The 18,823-nt window shown below is 38.7% G+C and overlaps 2 protein-coding genes across 2 annotated transcripts; one reads left to right on the top strand and one right to left on the bottom strand.

Annotated features, from left to right (window-relative positions):
* The first annotated feature begins 315 nt into the window (after window positions 1–315).
* Window positions 316–6,788, top strand: rad9a (RAD9 checkpoint clamp component A). The gene is made up of 11 exons (XM_039648871.2): window positions 316–662; window positions 788–858; window positions 967–1,089; window positions 2,492–2,606; window positions 3,281–3,380; window positions 3,473–3,579; window positions 3,655–3,761; window positions 5,552–5,616; window positions 6,042–6,149; window positions 6,241–6,436; window positions 6,523–6,788. The coding sequence occupies exons 1-11, from the start codon at window positions 629–631 to the stop codon at window positions 6,643–6,645; spliced, it is 1,149 nt and encodes a 382-aa protein (XP_039504805.2). The 5' UTR covers window positions 316–628; the 3' UTR covers window positions 6,646–6,788.
* A 69-nt stretch (window positions 6,789–6,857) lies between these two features.
* On the bottom strand, window positions 6,858–18,495 carry tbc1d10c (TBC1 domain family, member 10C). The gene is made up of 10 exons (XM_089134777.1): window positions 18,396–18,495; window positions 17,987–18,119; window positions 17,379–17,475; window positions 15,741–15,848; window positions 15,076–15,182; window positions 14,854–14,968; window positions 13,529–13,594; window positions 13,252–13,441; window positions 11,697–11,857; window positions 6,858–10,100 (listed from the first exon to the last, which is right to left on the bottom strand). The coding sequence occupies exons 2-10, from the start codon at window positions 18,097–18,099 to the stop codon at window positions 6,858–6,860; spliced, it is 4,200 nt and encodes a 1,399-aa protein (XP_088990903.1). The 5' UTR covers window positions 18,100–18,119; window positions 18,396–18,495.
* Between the last annotated feature and the right edge of the window lie 328 nt (window positions 18,496–18,823).

Here is an 18,823-nt window from a genome sequence, read left to right as displayed (position 1 = left end):
AAAAAAGAAAATATGCTCAAACAAAAATATGTTACGCTAATATAGGATAATATAGAATCTTGCTGCGATGCTGTTCTTACAAAAATTGTAATGACAATATCAAACAGCTGTTTATTTCTATTCTTATTTAAACTAATTATAAAGTATTATGATTAATATAATTTCATTGTCATTTAACTTTAAGAGGATCCTGCAGAACCTGTTTTTAAAGTTTAAGCAGTTTCCTTGCGTAATTTTATGTTGGAACCATAGGGAACAGAACCTTCTATTATGTTGGGCGCTTTGTTATGACGCAAACACCTGTGTCAGTCTGATACCTCCCTCTGATTGGCCAGAGCCAAAAAATACGCGCCACACATGTCGTGTTCGAAGTAAACAAATTCTTGAATTATCAGCTTCTAAAAAGTTTACAGTTGTCTAAATTGTGTACTTTGTGTTATACGATAACAGATAACAACTCTTAAACGTATCTTCACGTGCAATTTCTTGCGTTATATGAGCCACTGGCGTCGGTCATGTGGCCGGTTCCGTGATTCTACACATAACGTTACACCAACTTGAGCCGGAGGAAAATTAATGTAAACAAGTGTATGTTGTTTAAAAATAATATTGTGGACAAGCAAATATAATGGATTGTGTTGCAACCGGAGGAAACGTGAAAGGTAACGTTAATAACGTGTATTTCAAAATATTATAATTAAACTTCCTATGTGAACTTCCCCTGCTTTTATATAAAAGGCTTTCTGAACAGAAGTTTAGTCATGCACACCCTTTTTTGTGCGTGTAGTTTTAGCAAAAGCCATACATTCGCTGTCAAGAATCGGAGAGGAGCTGTATTTGGAGCCTGTGGAGGATGGGGTAACGTTATGTGTTTGTTCCCAGTCTTTATGATTATGTGTTTATGTTTATGATAGACTAATGTGAGCTGTTAAAATAATGTGACTTGTGTGTGTTCTGTGTTTTTAGCTGTCCCTTCGGTCGGTTAACTCTTCCCGGTCAGCCTTTGCCTGCTTCCTGCTGTCTCCTCTCTTCTTCCAGAAATATCAGGCTCCTTCAGACCAGAGCTTTCGCTGCAAAATACCCATCAAGGTGACATTCCTGTTCTGTTAACTCCATCTCTGCAGTTCCTCAATATTTTGGGAACTAAATACTTGTCAATGGATCATCACGTATATACACTATAATGTGTCTATCTATTAAAGTCGGCATGAAACAGATTGCTATAGTGTTTTCTTCCCTATTGTTATGTAGCCTATATCTGAATGAGCTTGATTTTGTCCTAGGGTGACCACCATCAAACAAACCACATGTGGGACGATTATAAGTTTGCGTGGGACAATGTGGGACATGTTACCGACCCTGAAACTGATATGTAATGTCTATTTAACTTAATAAAAACATTTTTATTCTGCCTTTCAGCTGTAAACAATGAACAAATAAATATGAAACAACATGAAATTAGATAGATAGTCTTTCTTATATATTAAGTATATATTAAAAACCAAAAACTTTAATATTTTTACAACCACAGCAAGCAACAGGTTAAACAACCCATAAATTCTGTTAAATTAAAAAAAATTAATTGACCGAATTATCCATTTGTTTTCTGACAGGGAACACCAATTGAACGAATCACCGATCCACATTTTGATTGACAGCCGTCAGAACCTACTAGTGGCCGTGTTTACTCCTTTCTTTTCAACCAGTGGATAAGATATAAAAAAAACGTCTGTTGTATTTGTACGCTACTTAGACGAAGCGCTGTTAAATATAGGTGAAAAACTACGCTGCAAAAACAAATAAACAGCTTTCTTAAAAAGGCAAAAGAACGCATGCACGGTTTCTTAATATGATAATTAAAAACCAATAGACTGATGAAAATGCGGGACTTTTCCTCAATATGTGATGTGCGGGACAAGGGGTGAAAATGCTGTGCAGTACAACACAAGTCACCCTATTTTGTCCATGGAGAATTGATTGGATGGTTGCGGTTTGCTATTGGTCGATCTGATGTAAGTGACAGTTTGTCCCGCCCTCGCACCAGTAAACGCGTCATCAGAGATGTTTCCTCAAGAGTTATTTTAAAGGATCACCCTCATGTCTTTGCAAACCCACAAGACTTTCGTTCATCTTTGAAAAACAAATGAAGATCTTTTTAACGAAATCTGAGTGAGTTCTGTCCCTCCATTGACAGTTACACAACTACCAATTTGACACTTCAAAGAGTTCATAAAGAGAATGTAAAACTAATCCATACAAATTGAGAGGTTTCTTCCAAATTTTCTGCTGAGACTTGATTGCTTTATATGATGAACAGATTGAATTTAGTCTTTTATTCACATATAAACATTCATCAACTCACACATCAGTTGTGGTTATCATGTTCCTCCCAGAGAACCAATGAGGTTCATTGTCGTGTTACGCATCACGTTTGAGCTTCAGAATGTAAAATCTTCTTGAAGTCTACTTGTCTTCTTCTTGTGTTCTTCAGAGTGTTCAGGCTGTGTTCAAGTCCCTGTCGTCTCTGGATCGCTCCGTAGAAAAGTGCCGTATTCAGTTGAACAGTGAAAAGAGTCGGTTGACCATAACTCTGCACTGTAAACACGGTAAAAACGTTCCCCTGAAAAAAAACATTGTTACATGCTTTTTCTTAGTAGGATTAAATGTAATCTATATCATCACATAGCTCTAAATATAAAGTTGATTATTTAAATTAATTGAATTTCCAACTTACATCCACATACATACAGTACAGACACATGTAATTATATAATTATATATGAATTTCTATATAATTTAATATGAATTTCCATATAATTGCGTAATTATATGAATTTCCATATAATTTTGTAATTATATATGAATTTCTATATAATTTATATATGAATTTCCATATAATTTCGTAATTATATGAATTTCCAACTTATCCACATACATACAGTACAGACACACTTAAAACAGTATATTTTTTATAGCAAGTCTCAACTGCTTATATCATTGCAAAATGTAAATTATATTATCACCAAATCTCTAATCTGCTAATTTCGACTTTAAGGCATAAAGATATTAAAATACTACACTCATTAACTTCATGATTTTCTGTAAAGCCACGTTGAGCGAATGTGTATTGTACAAAAGCGCTATCCAAATACATTTGACTTGATTAACCTTCATTATGGTATAATACACACACATTTTATTTTATTCAAACTTGTTACCAATCTTGCATGGAAATGGCATGTTTTACAGTGTGATCAACTAAACTGTGTGTTTGTTACAGGGCTCTTGAAAACACATAATTTGTCCTTTCAGGACTGTGAGAGTTTGCAGGCCGTGTTTGATAAAGAAAGCTGTGCAAACGTGCTACAAGCTCAACCCAGGTTTACATTAATCTTAAGGCCTCAATATTAATATCAACCCATTTGCAGTACCTTTCAGTGTGTGTTTAATGAAGTTGTGTTGTTTACTGTAGGTTGATGGTGGACACAGTTCTGCATTTCCCTCCATCTCAGGAGGAGGTGAATCTGTCAGTGAGCAGTGACCGAGTGTGGCTCAGGAACCACGTGGAGGATGACGCAGGTATCAGCCGTTTCAGTCTTCATTCTGCTGCTATGCAGAAAACAAGTCAAGTCAAAGTTTTTTTTTCTCTCTCAGACTCATCACGGGCAATGATGACTGAACTGTGTTTGAGCTCGGTGGAGTTCGATCATTTTGCCATCAGCACTCAGACCAGCATCACCTTCTGCCTCAAAGAGCTCAGGGTGAGTGTGTGAACTCACACAAACATTTACATAAACAAACCTAAAGATAGGTCTCAAAGAAAACACGTCTAGCACAGTGTGACATATTTCTGTAAACATATTAATCAATGCAATAATGATCCAATCAGTGACTATTAAAGGTGCCCTACAATGTGAAATTTAATTTATTTTGGCATAGTTAAATAACAAGAGTTCACCATTTTTTTCTTCTTTTTACTTAAATCTCGTTTTTGAAAAACACCCCTGAAAAACAGGCGAATCTCCACATAACACCGACTGTGACGCAACAGTCGGGATCATTAATATGTATGACTCCAAACATGAGCATACAGTATTTCAGCCCATGTTCAATGACAGACGAGACGGAGCTGCGCAGTCAAAGCATGGCAGTCGCTCAGTGTTCGGATGTACACATGAATACAAAAGTGTTTTTTAGTTCCTTCATCCGAGCCTCTGAAGAAACAATGGGTTAATTTTATTTTCTCTGGAAATTTTCAAACATTTCACAGACGACTGTTTCCTCAACTTGGGCCAAGAGCTGGCCTATCGAGCTACCTAGCAATACTTTCTGATGGGTAATTGTTGTTCATGCTCAGACAGGTAATCATTCTCTCAAAATCGTTCAATACTGTTTATGCATCACTGAGTCAAGCCAGTGATCAAATATCAACTTCACATGTTTCTTTTAGTAGGATGAAAAAAAAAAACTTATTTAAATTGTGAATAAATTATACAGAAAGCTATCAAAGAACAATCTTTCCACGCAGCGCGAGTTTATCTGGACACTTGCCAAACTCGTTATGAATTTAATGACGCACGTTACACTGCACAACGAAGCTCTTACTGTATTAACATGATCGTGTCTGCATTGGGGAAAGCATTAGAGAGAGTGCAGAAACTGCTTTACAATGATAATATCCTCATCCTCGCGATCGACAGACTGTCCTCTGCTTGCTCAATGCTCATCACAGCAACATTTTATGTGATGAGAATAGATCTAAATACTTCAAAAACCTATCACGATTCGTTAATCTCGATACCTGTAATAGTAAAAACATATAATAGCTGCAGTAAAATTATTCGAGAGAGTTTCACATGTAATACATAGCTAATTCATATGCAAGGATGTCAGCCAATCACAGCAGAGGCCGGTTACACACAGCAGACACGCCCCTTCAAACAGAGCGTTCATATCAGAGGCTAAAATCAGGCTAGGAAAAATGCCTTTTATTTCTAAATTATGACTATTTTTGATCTAAAAAACATACTAACACTATAAGGGCAACCCAGGAATCATTAAAAAATAATTTAAAAAAACATTCTAGCTAGGGCACCTTTAAGCATTTGCCTATTTAAATCCAAACGAAAGTTTGTAAGGTAATCTTGAGTGCCATAAAAGGCGCTTATAAATACAATGTATTGTTATTTCTTATCATAATCATATATCATGTTTTCCCTTTTCTTAAAAATTGTTTGAAGTTTGAAATGTGAGATTTATAATTTTAGAAAACCTTTGTTAAATTGTCATCATCATTTTGATGGTTTAGCGTTTTACCTTGAAACTGCCCGTGACCTACATCCACCTACTTTTGACTTAATTGAATTTTTTTAATTAGTTTTTAATTGCCCTGATTAATTATGCACAAGAAGAAAAGGTACATCTGTTATAGTAAAAACTTGATTGGTGTCAAATGTAATGTTTGCTTTTGTCTTTTTTGCTTCTCCTTAATGTATTTAACCTTGGTTTTGTCATTGAATTTGCCATTTTTGTCTCTCTGGCTTTCCAACAGGGTTTGCTTGTATTTGCTGAGTCGTCTGGTCTTCCAATCTCTATTTATTTTGATGAGCCAGGCAGGTTAGTTTATATTTGTTCATGAACTAGCCCAAATTCACCTTTTGTCCACTGAATTTTCAAAATAAGGATTTATTTTCAAAAATGTTATGTACACTACCATTGAAAAGTAATATAACTGTTTAATTTTAATATTTTTAAATTTTAATATAATATTTTAATATTTGTGAATATATGTAATGTATACCTGTGATCATCAAAGCTGAATTTTCAGCATCATTACTGCAGTCTTCAGTGTCACATGATCCTTCAGAAATCATTCTGATGATTTGATGCTCAAGAAACATTATCATCAACATTGTTGTGGAATCATTGATATTTTTAACATTATTTAATGAAAAGAAACTTCAAAACAATAGCATTTATTTGCAATGGAAATCTTTTGTAACATTATAAATGTTTAATCTAACAATGTGATTGTGTTTAAGTCCAGTAATCCTGAGTGTAACAGACAGTGTTCTGGAGGCTAATTTTGTCCTCGCTACACTGTCAGAGGACTCGCATCCAAAGAACCACGGCAAATCCAACCCAAAACAGTACGTCAGATCCTGAAATATGGAATATAATCAATCCTATAAACGTAAGATTCATTTCTATTTAGTACTTTTATTGTTGTTTTCCCCTCAGCCCTGATACAGAGCAACCACCAGACGACTTCATGAATGACGACATGGACTCATTTCTCATCGCCATGGAGACCAGTGAACTTCCTGGACCGTCACATGCACCCACATCCCCCCCGCACCCCTCCAATAACAGAAAACACCCATCCAGCGAAGAGGAGCAGGAAGAAGCACTTGCAGAAGGACCTCCCAACAAAAAGGTACTATAATCTTAAAACATAGTAAAAACATAAAACCTAATGCCCACATCTCACTGATTATTTATCCCTGCCTTCTTTTCTTTCAGTTTTGTTCACTTTTCTTCGGTTCAGTCCTGCCCACGCTGTCTCAGCGGACCAATCAGACGATACAGAGCCAGGAAGTGCTCGCAAGTGACAGTGAAGACGAAAATCAGGCAGAAACATCATAGCGATGTGGAAACATGCAACCTCACAAAGACTGCTAAAGACATTTACACACACACACTTCTCCTGATTTTTATTTTCTATCAAAATAATAATGAGTTTAAACCAAGAGATGAAGCAGTGAATAAAACAAGCCACATCAAATCATTGAACGGCTCACATTAAAACATCTCACTCGCACTGTGAAATGCGAATATGTGGTCAAGTCTCTGATTATTTAGAAGTAATTGTCAGAAAAAGGGTCCGAGTTCCTCCTGGAGCGAGATGTCTGAGAGTCACTGTTCCCCGTGGACACGACGTCATTGGCACACTTCCTGCTGAGCACCTGGAAACTCTTCCCTCGTGTCTGAGGCTTTTTCCTCTCTTTTCCTTTGTCCTTTTCCAGCTCTTTCTCTCGTTTCTTTCTGTCTTTCTCTTCCCTTTCTTTGCGCTCTTTCTCTCTCTTCCGCCTCCTCCTCTCTTTCGCCGTCAGTTTCTCCTCTTTCTCGCTAAAGTCCTGGATGAGGATTTTGGGGATGGTGGTTTTGCTGGTCTCCCCACGGAGGCGACGGAACAGACCCAGACGTTTTGGATTGTCTGACTTTGTCGGTGAGCTAGGCTGAGCGTGTGTGTCTGGTGTAAGTGTGTGTGTCGTATTTTCTGAAGGCGTGTGTTCTTGCTGCTGTGGCTCTCTGAAGGTGTCCTCAGAGAGGATTGTGGGATAGGAAACCCGTGAGCTGGAAGTCCTTCGCACACAGAGATGAGCTGGCGGGACGTTTGGATTTGGGGATTTTGAAGATTGAATTAAAAAGGTAGACTCTGAACCCTGGCTGTTTCCTGGTATTGTACATTCACTGTCAGTAGGATTGCCAGATCCAGCAGTACAATCCTCTGTATTACACTCAGGGTTGCCAGATACAGCAGTCACGTGATCTCTGTTGGTCTCTGGGTTGTCAGATTCAGTTGCCTCTTTGTAACCCGGGTTGCCTGATACAACAGCTGAATCATCTTTATCACTTTCTGGGTTGCCAGATCTAGTTGTAACATGCACATCACTGCATTCTGGGTTGCCAGATCCAACATCTGATTCTATTATATTACCATCTGGGTTGACAGATCCAGTTGCAACATGCACATCACTGCATTCTGGGTTGCCAGATCCAACATCTGATTCTATTATATTACCATCTGGGTTGACAGATCCAGTTGCAACATGCACATCACTGCATTCTGGGTTGCCAGATCCAATATCTGATTCCATTATATTACCATCTGGGTTGCCAGATCCAACATCTGATTCTATTATATTACTATCTGGGTTGACAGATCCAGTTGTAACATGCACATCACTGCATTCTGGGATATTACCATCTGGGTTGCCAGATCCAGTTGTAACATGCACATCGCTGCATTCTTGGTTGCCAGATCCATCATATTCTTTTATATTACTATTTGGGTTGCCAGATCCAGCATCTGATTCTATTATATTATTATCAGGGTTGCCAGATCCACTTGTAACATGCACGTCACTGCATTCTGGGTTGCCAACAGCCGAATCTACTGTGTTGCTCTCTGGGTTGCCAGATTCAACAGCAATTTCCACCTCATTGCATTCTGTCTTTTCAGATTCAATAATAACATCTGTCACGTTGCTTTCAAGGCTGCTAATAGCAGAATCCACGAGATTGCTCTCCGGATTGCCAGATTCAACAATAATTTCCACACCATTGCTTTCTTTGCCACATTCAGAGGTAAAATTTATCGTGTTGCTTTCAGGGTTGCCAGATTCTGGAGAAACGTGCATTCCATTGCTTCTTTCTGAGAGGATAGTATCATCCTCTGGATTGTGTGTGGGGTTGCTCGATTCTTCAGTTGTATTGACTTCACAACATATTGTATTTTCAGATCCTGGTGATTTAATTTGTTCACTATTTTCGGGATCGATTTCACTGTTACTAGATGTGGCAACAGCGGCAGCATCATTGTCACTGAGTTCAGAGTGTCTAGATGCTACTGTTGCATTTGGTTCAAGGGTGTTTGTGCCATCAGCAGGATCCGATTCAATCTGCTCTGGGTTGCCAGATCCTTCTGTATCCCTCACAGTGGAATCCACTGGACAGTGCACTAACTCTTCGGATGTAACGGTAGCATCCATGTCATTGTGCTCCGGCTCGCTTGATTGGGATTGCTGTACGGGATCTGCTGATCTCTCCGGATGCTCTTCTTCAGTTTGTAAGAAGGATGCTTCAGATGTTTGCAATGGGTTATGGTCTCTCTCTTCTAAGCTTAAATCTTGTCTTTCTTCCCCCAATCTCTTGTCATCTTTCTCCTCACACATCTTTGAAGGCTCTGTTATCTCTTTGGCTTCCTTTATCTCCTCCTCAGGGAGAACATTAAACTCTTCTTGCTGAAAACCTTCATGTTTTTCACCAGGCTCTTCCTCTTGCTCTGTAGGTGTGTGCATGTACAAATCATTTTCTTTCTGCCTTTCTGAATTTTCATGTTGATCGCTAGATGTTTTGTCCTGTACAACATGTATCTGCACCTCTTTCTCTGGGATACTTTCCTCATTTTGCAAGTTGTCTTCAGGTTTTATGACAATTGGCAACCTATTTTCTGTTTCTTCTTGTCGTTCACAGTGTTCTGTTTGTATTTCTACTTCCTGGATGTTGCTATCTGGCTGTGTTTCCTCTTCCTGTTTACTGAAAACAGTCTGTATATCTTCTTCCTGTGGTGTTTCAACAGGTGAACTTTCTTCTGGCTCTAAAGTCTTCTCTTCCGCAGTCTGTTCATCTTGACCTCTGTCTTTTTCTATATTCTGTTCATCCTGATGTCCTTGCGTTTCTTTACTCGGTTCATCTTGGTTTGTGATCTGTTCATGATGGTGTGTCTCCTCAACCACACACCGTTCTTTCTCGTCACCTTGTGTTGTTGCTGAATTATCTTTCTGTTGGTTTAAAGATGCTTCTTCATGCTCTTTCTCAAAAACATCAGAGTCAATACTGGAGGACACCACCACTGAGATGTTTGGATGTGTGTTGCGGTCTTTGTGTTTGTGTGTGCAGAGCTCATCTGCTAGCCTGTCCCGTTTGTCCCTTTGCTCCCCAACGACACCACACACACTCTTCCTCCTCATCTCCTCTTCGTCGCTCTCCTCCACCAGACTACGTGAGAATTTTCTTCCCCCTCCATCCCACTCCTCTGTGTCAGTCTTACTGCTCCTCTTCCTCCATTTCTTGCGCAGAACCGAAGGAGAAAGAGAAGAATGTGAGCGCATTAGAGGAATGATCAGGCTCCCCTTCTGTCGCTCCTTCTTTTCGTGTTCCTTTTGTTTATCCTGGACTCTTTCCCATGCCATCCGGTATCCGTAACAGCGCCCTCGTGGGTCAAAGGTCGAGTTTGGTCTGTCTTTCTTCCATTTCTCCAGCTCTTTGTCAGTTTGTTTTTGCAGGTCCGACAGGGACAGGGACACTGAACATACCTAAGGGTGTAACAGTGTTTTTGAGTAAAGAAATCTATCAGAACTTAAAGCAGTAGTTCACTTTTAAAAAAACTTTTGCTGATAATTTACTCACCCCCATGTCATCCAAGATGTCCATGTGATTCTTTCTTCAGTCGAAAAGAAATTAAGGTTTTTGATGAAAACATTCCAGGATTTTTCTCCATATAATAGACTTCATTGGGAACCAAACGGTTCAAGGTCCAAAAGACAGTTTCAGTGCAAACTGCAAACTGTTCAAAGGGCTTTAAACGACACCAGACGATAAATAAGCGTCTTATCAAGTGAAACGATCGCTCATTTAATAAATAAATAAATAACAAAGTTTAAGTTTTATAAACAAAAATGCTCGCCTTGCTCTGTTCTGTGAACCACGTTTGTGAAATGAACAAAATGAAAGAATCTTTTTCCAAGTCATTTGGTTCATTCAACAAACGAAACGAACGAATTGACTCGGAAAAAGATTCGTTCATTTTGATGAACGAGTTCGAACAGGAGAGTCACAAACGTGCATCACAGAACAGAGCAAGGCGAGTATTTGAGCTTATAAAACATTAAAAAAAAAAATTTAAATGAGCGATCGTTTCGCTTGATAAGACCCTTATGGCGCTTTTCCACTGCATGGTACGCTACGGTACGGTTCGGTACGGCTCACTTGTGGTGCTTTTCCACTGCATGGTACGGTACAGTACGGTTCGCTTCGGGTCGCTTTAAATGGTACCTGGTCTGTTGAGGTTCCAAGCGTACCGTACCGGTACTAAAATGTGACGTGAAACACTGCAGATCACTGATTGGTCAGACAGAATCGTCACTACCAGCGTCACTACTAGCGTCATTGGATTCGCGACACGAGACACTTTTTTAGCAGTATTTTGTTTTGCTGCCATCAGCCTCATTTTAAACACATTTTTCCATCTAGCAGTTAAAAACAAACAACCACATACCGAGAATCAGGAACACCATCCCCTCAATAGTCTCCATTGTTCCTGTGTTGTGGGTTTGAAAATGTGGCGCTTTGAAGATGATGTCATGGCAGTAGAGGCGCGCACAAATAACGATCAGTCCCACACACTTTGCACACTTTGTACTACTGCAGTGGAAAAGCAACCGAGCTAAGCGAACCGAACCGATCCGTACCGAATCGAGTCCTACCACGCAGTGGAAACGCGAAGCGAGCCGAACTGTTCCGCGCCGAGTCGAACCGTACTGAGCCGAACCGTACCGTACTATGCAGTGGGAAAGCGCCATTATTCATCGCCTGGAAGCCCTTTGAACAGTTTGCAGTTTGTACTGAAACTGTCTTTTGGACCTTGAACCGTTTGGTTCCCACTGAAGTCCATTATATGGAGAAAAATGCTGGAAAGTTTTCATCAAAAACCTTAATTTCTTTTAGATTGAAGAAAGAATGACATGGACATCTTGGATGACATGGGGGTGAGTAAATTATCAGCAAAAGTTTTTTCAAAAGTGAACTACTCCTTTAAGGCCTGTTCACACTAACAGAATGTCACATTAGCAAAATTTCACAGCCAAAAAAAGATTTAGACTTTATTTAGATTAGTTGAAATACAATATTACCTCATGGATAAAGGCGTCAGTCTGCTCATTTTGGACACGCTCTTTAACACCTCGCAGTCTCTCTAGAGTTTCCATCTGTCCTTCACACTCTTTTCGCTGTCTCCCCTCTCCCAGACATCGCCGCACCAGCACGACTGCAACCTGAAACAAAACCCGCACACCTGCCACACACACACCCGCTGTGGTCACTTCATAGACTTCAACAACAGGTTAACATGCCAAGAGATGCACTAAAGGTGCACTAAGTATTTTACCGCAAAATATAGGGTGTTACTTTTGACAAATGATGAACTCCAGCAGAATTTGTGGCCTATAAAACCTTTTTTCTGCTGTGTAACAGAGCTGGAGGAGCGGATGGAGACCTCCACAGTACAGAAACTATATGCTCACCTATAATTGTTTAGCTCACGTGCCTAATGCTCTAATCTATGGAAACTTGTTGCCACTGAATGAAAATAAAAGAGTTAATTGTGACTTATCTCATAATCCTGATTTTTTTTTTCTCAGAATTGTGAGATATAAAATCGCAAACGCAAGAAAAAAAGTCATAATTGTGAGATAAAAAGTTGCAATTATCTTTTAAAGGAGCTGTATGCAAGAAATTTCAATTAATCACACATTTTCCCTGATGTGTCACTAGACATTAAGAAATCATGTTCATTTCAAATACTTATGTCACTGACAACAGTACTCCAGCCAGGATATTGTCGTTTAAAAAGTTAAGTCGCAGCCCTCGACTGATGTTGATGTTGTCATGTTGTGTTTTGTTCTGATGCGCCACCCTCTCCACTGATCTACCAATCACAGAGTCAGTAGTGTTGCGGCATCCGGGTTGCCAGTTCTTCTCTAGTTACCACAGCTGCAGATACAAACGTGTCGGATTCGGATAAAAAAATCTGAGTTTTTGTCCTAACCAGACGCCACGGCGACACGCGAAGTTTCTAATTTAGAAACGGTTCCTATTTCTGCGACGTCACGGCTTACATATCCGCCCACACAGAGATCTCATTGGATGGAAGTTCTCCGTGTCATGAATATTTAATCATCAAACATGGACGACGAGGAACTGATTGTCGAAGTTCAAAGGTCACTGTGCCACAAGCGATAACAGATAATTTACCTCAGATTTTGAAAGCTTATAATATAGCGTTCAAATGAATTCTATGCAAACATACAACTGTACTTCATAACAAAATTAGCCAATGAGTATATTTTGTTAATGTTTTGATTTTTAATAATGTTATTTCTTGATTTGATTACGTCCTTACCCATTTCCAATGCGAGTGCGGGCCAGCGGTGCGCTTTCACAGAGAGACTCCGCCCACATGCTGTTCTAAATGGCTGTGATTTTTGATTGACATGTGGCGTCTCACAGTCGCGCCACGTCTAGTGTGGACAGACACACTTGCTGTGGAATTTTATCGCGTCGCGTGTAGTTCGGACACGGTGCGACAATCAACAGTCGTGACGGACTATTATAAATCGTACAGTTTAATAGTCAAACTAGTTACTTAGTGCACCTTTAAATCTTGGAAATATATAGTTGAAAACAAACCATAACAGAAAAAGAGATCCCAGACTCTGAGCAAAGTGTTGAAAGGCAGGTGACGGCTGTACAGACACATCAGCCAATCAGTGGCAAACATGAGAGGCTCCACCCCCTGATTCTGCAGGTGTTTGTGTGCCGCTGGACACAGCTTTTTTAACACACTTGAGAGAACAGCAGCGTCGAATAAAACACCTTCCTGAAGAGAAAGCATAATAAAAGTTTATCTATCAATTTTCATGCGCATTTAACCGTTATTTTCATGGTTACTGTAAAGATGCCCTACCAGCAGAGGGCTGTAGTATCCAGGGAGGTAGAGCTCACTAATCTGCACCAGACACCAGAACGCCTCCTTAAACATTAAGACAGTGAGTTACGCAATGTCACGCTAGCATTCAATGCTAACTATTCCTGCAGTAGCATATGAATACAATTTCTGAAATTATAGCTGGACCCTAATCACAAAATGAGGTAATGTGGCAATAATTGGTAGTACACGATTGTTTGTAATATTGCATATGTGTTTAATTATGCAATAACACAATGACAGGTAGGGTTCATTTGCAAACTTATTTATAGATCATCTCTTATTTGAAACCATGCAACCATTTAAAAAAATATGAATCAGCACAACTGTTTTCAACATTGATAATAATATGAAATGTTGGTAACACTTTACAATACGGGTGCACTAATAAGCATTAATTCATTAATTCTTAACTAATGCACAGATAATACTGAATTAATGTGTATACTAATGATTATCTAAGCTATTCATTAATGATTACCACATTAGGAACTAATTAAGAGTCTGTAGGGTTAATATATTAGTTACATACATGAATTGTTATTAATTAAATATGTAATTGTGGATTAATTCCATAATAACTCATTTTTTAACTTATATTATTTAATATGTTAATTACCAGAATGAGCCAAAGCCTTGTATTTCAACTTACAGATAATATGACAGGTACACTAATATGAATTAATACATGATTAATTACTTCATTGTTAGTGCAAATTCATGTGCAAATTACTAAATGAACAGTTAATAATGATGTGCCCCAACAAGTAAAGTCATAACATAATGATACCTTTGCAAATTAGCTAATGATTACTTAAAGAAGTTGAAGTGCATAGCTTTGACTAATTGTGGTAAAACACATTAATTTACACTATTAGTTCATAAAATATGTTATTAAGGAATTAATACACAATGACACATTGAATTAATAGCAATTCATGTATTACTTAATCTATTAATCATATAGACTGTTTATTAGTTGCTGATGCAGTAATCATTAATTAATGGTTTAGTTCTTCATTAATTATACATTAACTCATGATTATCTGTGCATTAGTTAAGTATGAATTCATGCATATTAGTGCACCCGTATCGTAAAGTGTTACCGAAATGTTCGTTGAGTATCAAATCATTTTAGAATGATTTCTGAAAGATCATGTGACACTCAACTGGAGTAATGATGCTGAAAATTCAGCTTTGATCACAGGAATACATTACAATGCCTGGCCTTTTGCATATTATTTTGTTGTTTGTTCTGTTATAGCTCTGTGCCGTGTACTGTATAGTCATGACAGGAGTGGTACCTCAGCAGGCATGTTCATCAGAAGGACCGCGGCCACCGGACCCTGTGCCTGACAGTAGCCCTCGTCGGGACGGTACTGAGTGTACGCTTTCAGGACCTCCAGCAAGTCCTTCTGACTATTCATAGAGAGAACACACAGAAGCAGACACAGAATGAACAAGGTCGTGATTTATAATGCTACAGAGCACATTGCATTCAGCACGGGAGGGGAAAGGACATTTACCCATGGCCGTCTTTGGACTGGAACATCTCATGGAAGGGAAATTGTCTGTCTGTGTCTCTTTTGATGACATCTGTCCATCCCTGATGATCTGGAGCTTCGACTAGACGCTAACACAGAACAAACAGGGCTTATACACTGCCTGGCCAAAAAAAAAGTCGCTTTTTGGATTTAAATAGGCAAATGCTTAAGAGTCAATATTGCAGTGATTATTATGTTTCTAACATTTTATATGTTTGGCAACAGTTCTTCTAACCATAAGTTCTTCTTGACTCTTGCATTGTCAATACAAGATCTTGACCAAAAAATGGATGCACTTTGTGATGGAAATAAATGTAGTGATGTTATTTCCATCAAGAGGTGCATCAATTTTTGGTCCAGATCTTGTATTGACAATGCAAGAGTCCAGCACTCTGTAAAGTCTCCTCCAGCACATCCCAAAGACTTTCAGTGAATTTAAGGTCTGGATTCAGAGGAGCCAATTCATGTGACAATGATTCTTCATGCTCCACCCAACCATGTTAGAAACAAAATAATCACGGTAAAAATGATCCAATCAGAGACTCTTAAGCATTTGCGCATTTAAAATCAAACAGCAATTTTGTTTTGTTTGGCCAGGCAATGTGTAAGAATATAAAAACATGATACAAATACAACCAATCACTTACTTGGTAGAGTTCATGGTTTTTGTCTTTTCTATCCTTAGCACCGCAGAGAAGTGGCCAGCCCTTTGCCCTGACGGATGCTGGGATGCCCTTCTGACATTGACCTTTGACCTGATACAAAGGAAGAGAGCTGAGCGATGTGTCTGGATATGGTAAAACTTATGCTGACAACTAAAGAAGTAGTTCACTTTTGAAAAAACTTTTGCTGATAATTTACTCACCCCCATGTCATCCAAGATGTCCATGTCTTTCTTTCTTCAGTCGAAAAGAAATTAAGGTTTTTGATGAAAACATTCCAGCATTTTTCTCCATATAATGGACTTCAGCCAAACGGTTCAAGATCCAAATGAGAGTTTCAGTGCAAACCGTTCAAAGGGCTTTAAACCTTCCAGACGATGAATAAGGGTCTTATCAAGCGAAACGATCGCTCATTTAATAAATAAGTAACAAAGTTTAAGTTTTATAAGCTCAAATGCTCGCCTTGCTCTGTTCTGTGATGCGTGTTTGTGACTCTCCTGTTCGAACTCTTTCATCAAAATGAACAAATCTTTTTTTTTGTGTGTCATTTGGTTCATTCAACAATCGAAATGAACGAGTTGACTCTGGAAAAGATTTGTTCATTTTGATGAACGCGTTCGAACAGGAGAGTCACGAACGTGCATCACAGTACAGAGCAAGGCGACCATTTGAGCTTATAAAACTTAAACTTTGTTATTTATTTATTAAATGAGCGATCGTTTCGCTTGACAAGACCCTTATTCATCGTCTGGAATCGTTTAAAGCCCTTTGAACAGTTTGCAGATTGCACTGAAACTCTCATTTGGACCTTGAACTATTTGGTTCCCACTGAAGTCCATTATATGGAGAAAATGCTGGAATGTTTTCATCAAAAACCTTAATTTCTTTTCGACTGAAGAAAGAATGACATGGACATCTTGGATGACATGGGGGTGAGTAAATTATCAGCAAAAGTTTTTTTTAAAGTGAACTACTCCTTTAAATGCTGTTTTGACTGCAAATGAATCCAAAATTCTTGGATATTTTAGCATATTCAGAAAAAAAAGATCTGCTTAAACATTTCTTTAACAATTAACTTACCCAAATAGGGATAGTCACGTCATTACCCATTCACACCTCAAGTTTTTCCAAACCTGTATGAGTTTCTTTTTATGTTGAACACAAAAGATGATATTTTGAAGAATGTTGATAATCAAACCAACTGACTTCCATATAGGGAACTATAGAAGTCAATGGGTGCCGTAAACTGTTTGATTACCAACATTCTTTTAAAATATCATCTTTTGTGGTTAAGAACAACATGATGGTATGTAATGACAATTTTGACAATAAATAATCCATTTTAATAAGATGATCCTAAATCTTACATATGAGGATTTTGGTACTCATTTGCAGCCTGCAGTATTTGACATTCAACATCCTGTATCACTGACAATGACATATGAGGTTTCACACATTTTCATAACTGAAAAATCAAAAAATCAAGGAATCAATACGATCAGAAATAGCAGAATAAATTTAGTTTCAATACTAGTTTGATCTATTGTTTTTTCACCATGTCTAATTCAAAGCGTAAACTTTTTTTCCAATGGACCAGTCTATACGACAGCGAGATAGACACACCTTGTTGCTCTTTTTCTCCATGACTTGCTCCCATTGAGTCATGAGACTGAGCCATTTGGACTCTCGATGTCTCACCAACTCTGGACATGGACCGTCACTGTCAACGACACACACACAATCAGCAATACTACACCACTACACTGCAGCATTTCAGTCTTAACTACAGTGCAATGAGACTGGGACAGTGCAGTCAGTGTGAAAAACTTTTTCAAGTGAAGCAGAGAAACACACGCCTCTACCCTGCTTCCTAACTCACTCTCACTTAAGCCGTCTCCATACCGGTGCAAAGCACAACTGTCATAAGAGGCAAACACACAGAAAACAGGAAACCACACTCTCTGACAGGCCAGATATCTCTATAGCAACATGACAGGATGTTGAGAAGGAGAAGACTAGAGTTAGAGGTGCAAAAGGTAACGGCTGCTTATAAGAGTGTGAGTTATGACTGAATTATCAATACAACACAGGATAAATAAAATGCCTTGACCACAGATCACACATTGTATAACACACACATGCTCAACTAGGGTTTTTTGGGGAGCGATAAACACTTAAATGAGCCTCCACCCAAGCTCTAAGCAGTGATGGACGTGGACATCAACACAGACCTGTCAGTTTCTCCATTTCCTAGAATGAAGCCAAAGCGGTTAGTCTCCAAGACCGTGACCTCCGGCCCATGATTCCCCTCCTCATCTTCGCTGTGGTCCCCTTTAACAGACATCTGTGTGTGTGTGTGTGTGTCTGAGAGAGAGATACATCCAGAAAAATTGTCACATTTGACAACGAATGGATTTCTATGTCAATCTCATTTTAGGTAAACAAACAAGCGCCATTTCAAAAGCAAGTTGAGCTGCACGACACAACATACATGGCAAAGTTTTGTAGAAAGAACTTGTAGTATGTAAGGATCTGAAATGAAACCATGTTTGCGAATACACGTTAGGCAGAGAGTTTTTGACAAATACAACAGAACAAAAGACAAAGATGTGCCGAAATAGACAATAGAGCAAACGTTACCTTCACGCTTCTGAAAGGTGCAGTTGTCCTCTGATGGGAGGGAAGACAACTGAGACTAAGACTTCCGCTGTAAAGTCAGCTAGTGTGTGGTTGTGCATGCGCGTGTGTGTGTGTGTGTGTTTGAGTCACTTTGGCTGAAGGAAAAGGCTTTGGATCATTGTTGATCATTCTTATGCTAACCATCATAAGGAAGTGAGAGTGCGGTTTCACTAGTGCGCTGCGATGTGATGATGCCATACTTTATGTACAACTATTTTAACCTAATATTTACTGAGAGTCTACATTGAATACTTTTCAATATGTATTTGTGACTTTACAGGACTATGGTGAAAGCAGATAAAGGGAGAAAGATAAAACATATATAAATGAATAGAAGAAATGTTTCATACAAAACTTAAAGTTCTTCCTCAAACCTTTTATAGATAACA

The sequence above is a fragment of the Pimephales promelas genome, chromosome 9, assembly GCF_988280905.1.
Source record: "Pimephales promelas chromosome 9, fPimPro1.hap1.1, whole genome shotgun sequence".
Lineage (NCBI taxonomy): Eukaryota > Metazoa > Chordata > Actinopteri > Cypriniformes > Leuciscidae > Pimephales > Pimephales promelas.
The sequence above is the reverse complement of the archived record's forward strand: the minus strand, read 5'-3'. Positions and strand labels throughout refer to the sequence as shown.

Bases quoted from the DNA above. Each gene is read 5' to 3' on its own strand.
- rad9a (XM_039648871.2), top strand. From the start codon at position 629: ATGGATTGTGTTGCAACCGGAGGAAACGTGAAAG. The intron at 1,090-2,491 runs GTGACATTCCTG...TGTGTTCTTCAG, and splicing joins GCTGCAAAATACCCATCAAG to AGTGTTCAGGCTGTGTTCAA. The intron at 5,617-6,041 runs GTTAGTTTATAT...ATTGTGTTTAAG, and splicing joins TATTTTGATGAGCCAGGCAG to TCCAGTAATCCTGAGTGTAA.
- tbc1d10c (XM_089134777.1), bottom strand. From the start codon at position 18,099: ATGTCTGTTAAAGGGGACCACAGCGAAGATGAGGAGGGGAATCATGGG. The intron at 15,849-17,378 runs GTGTGTCTATCT...CCTTTGTATCAG, and splicing joins TGGAGAAAAAGAGCAACAAG to GTCAAAGGTCAATGTCAGAA. The intron at 10,101-11,696 runs GTAATATTGTAT...TTACACCCTTAG, and splicing joins CTGACGCCTTTATCCATGAG to GTATGTTCAGTGTCCCTGTC.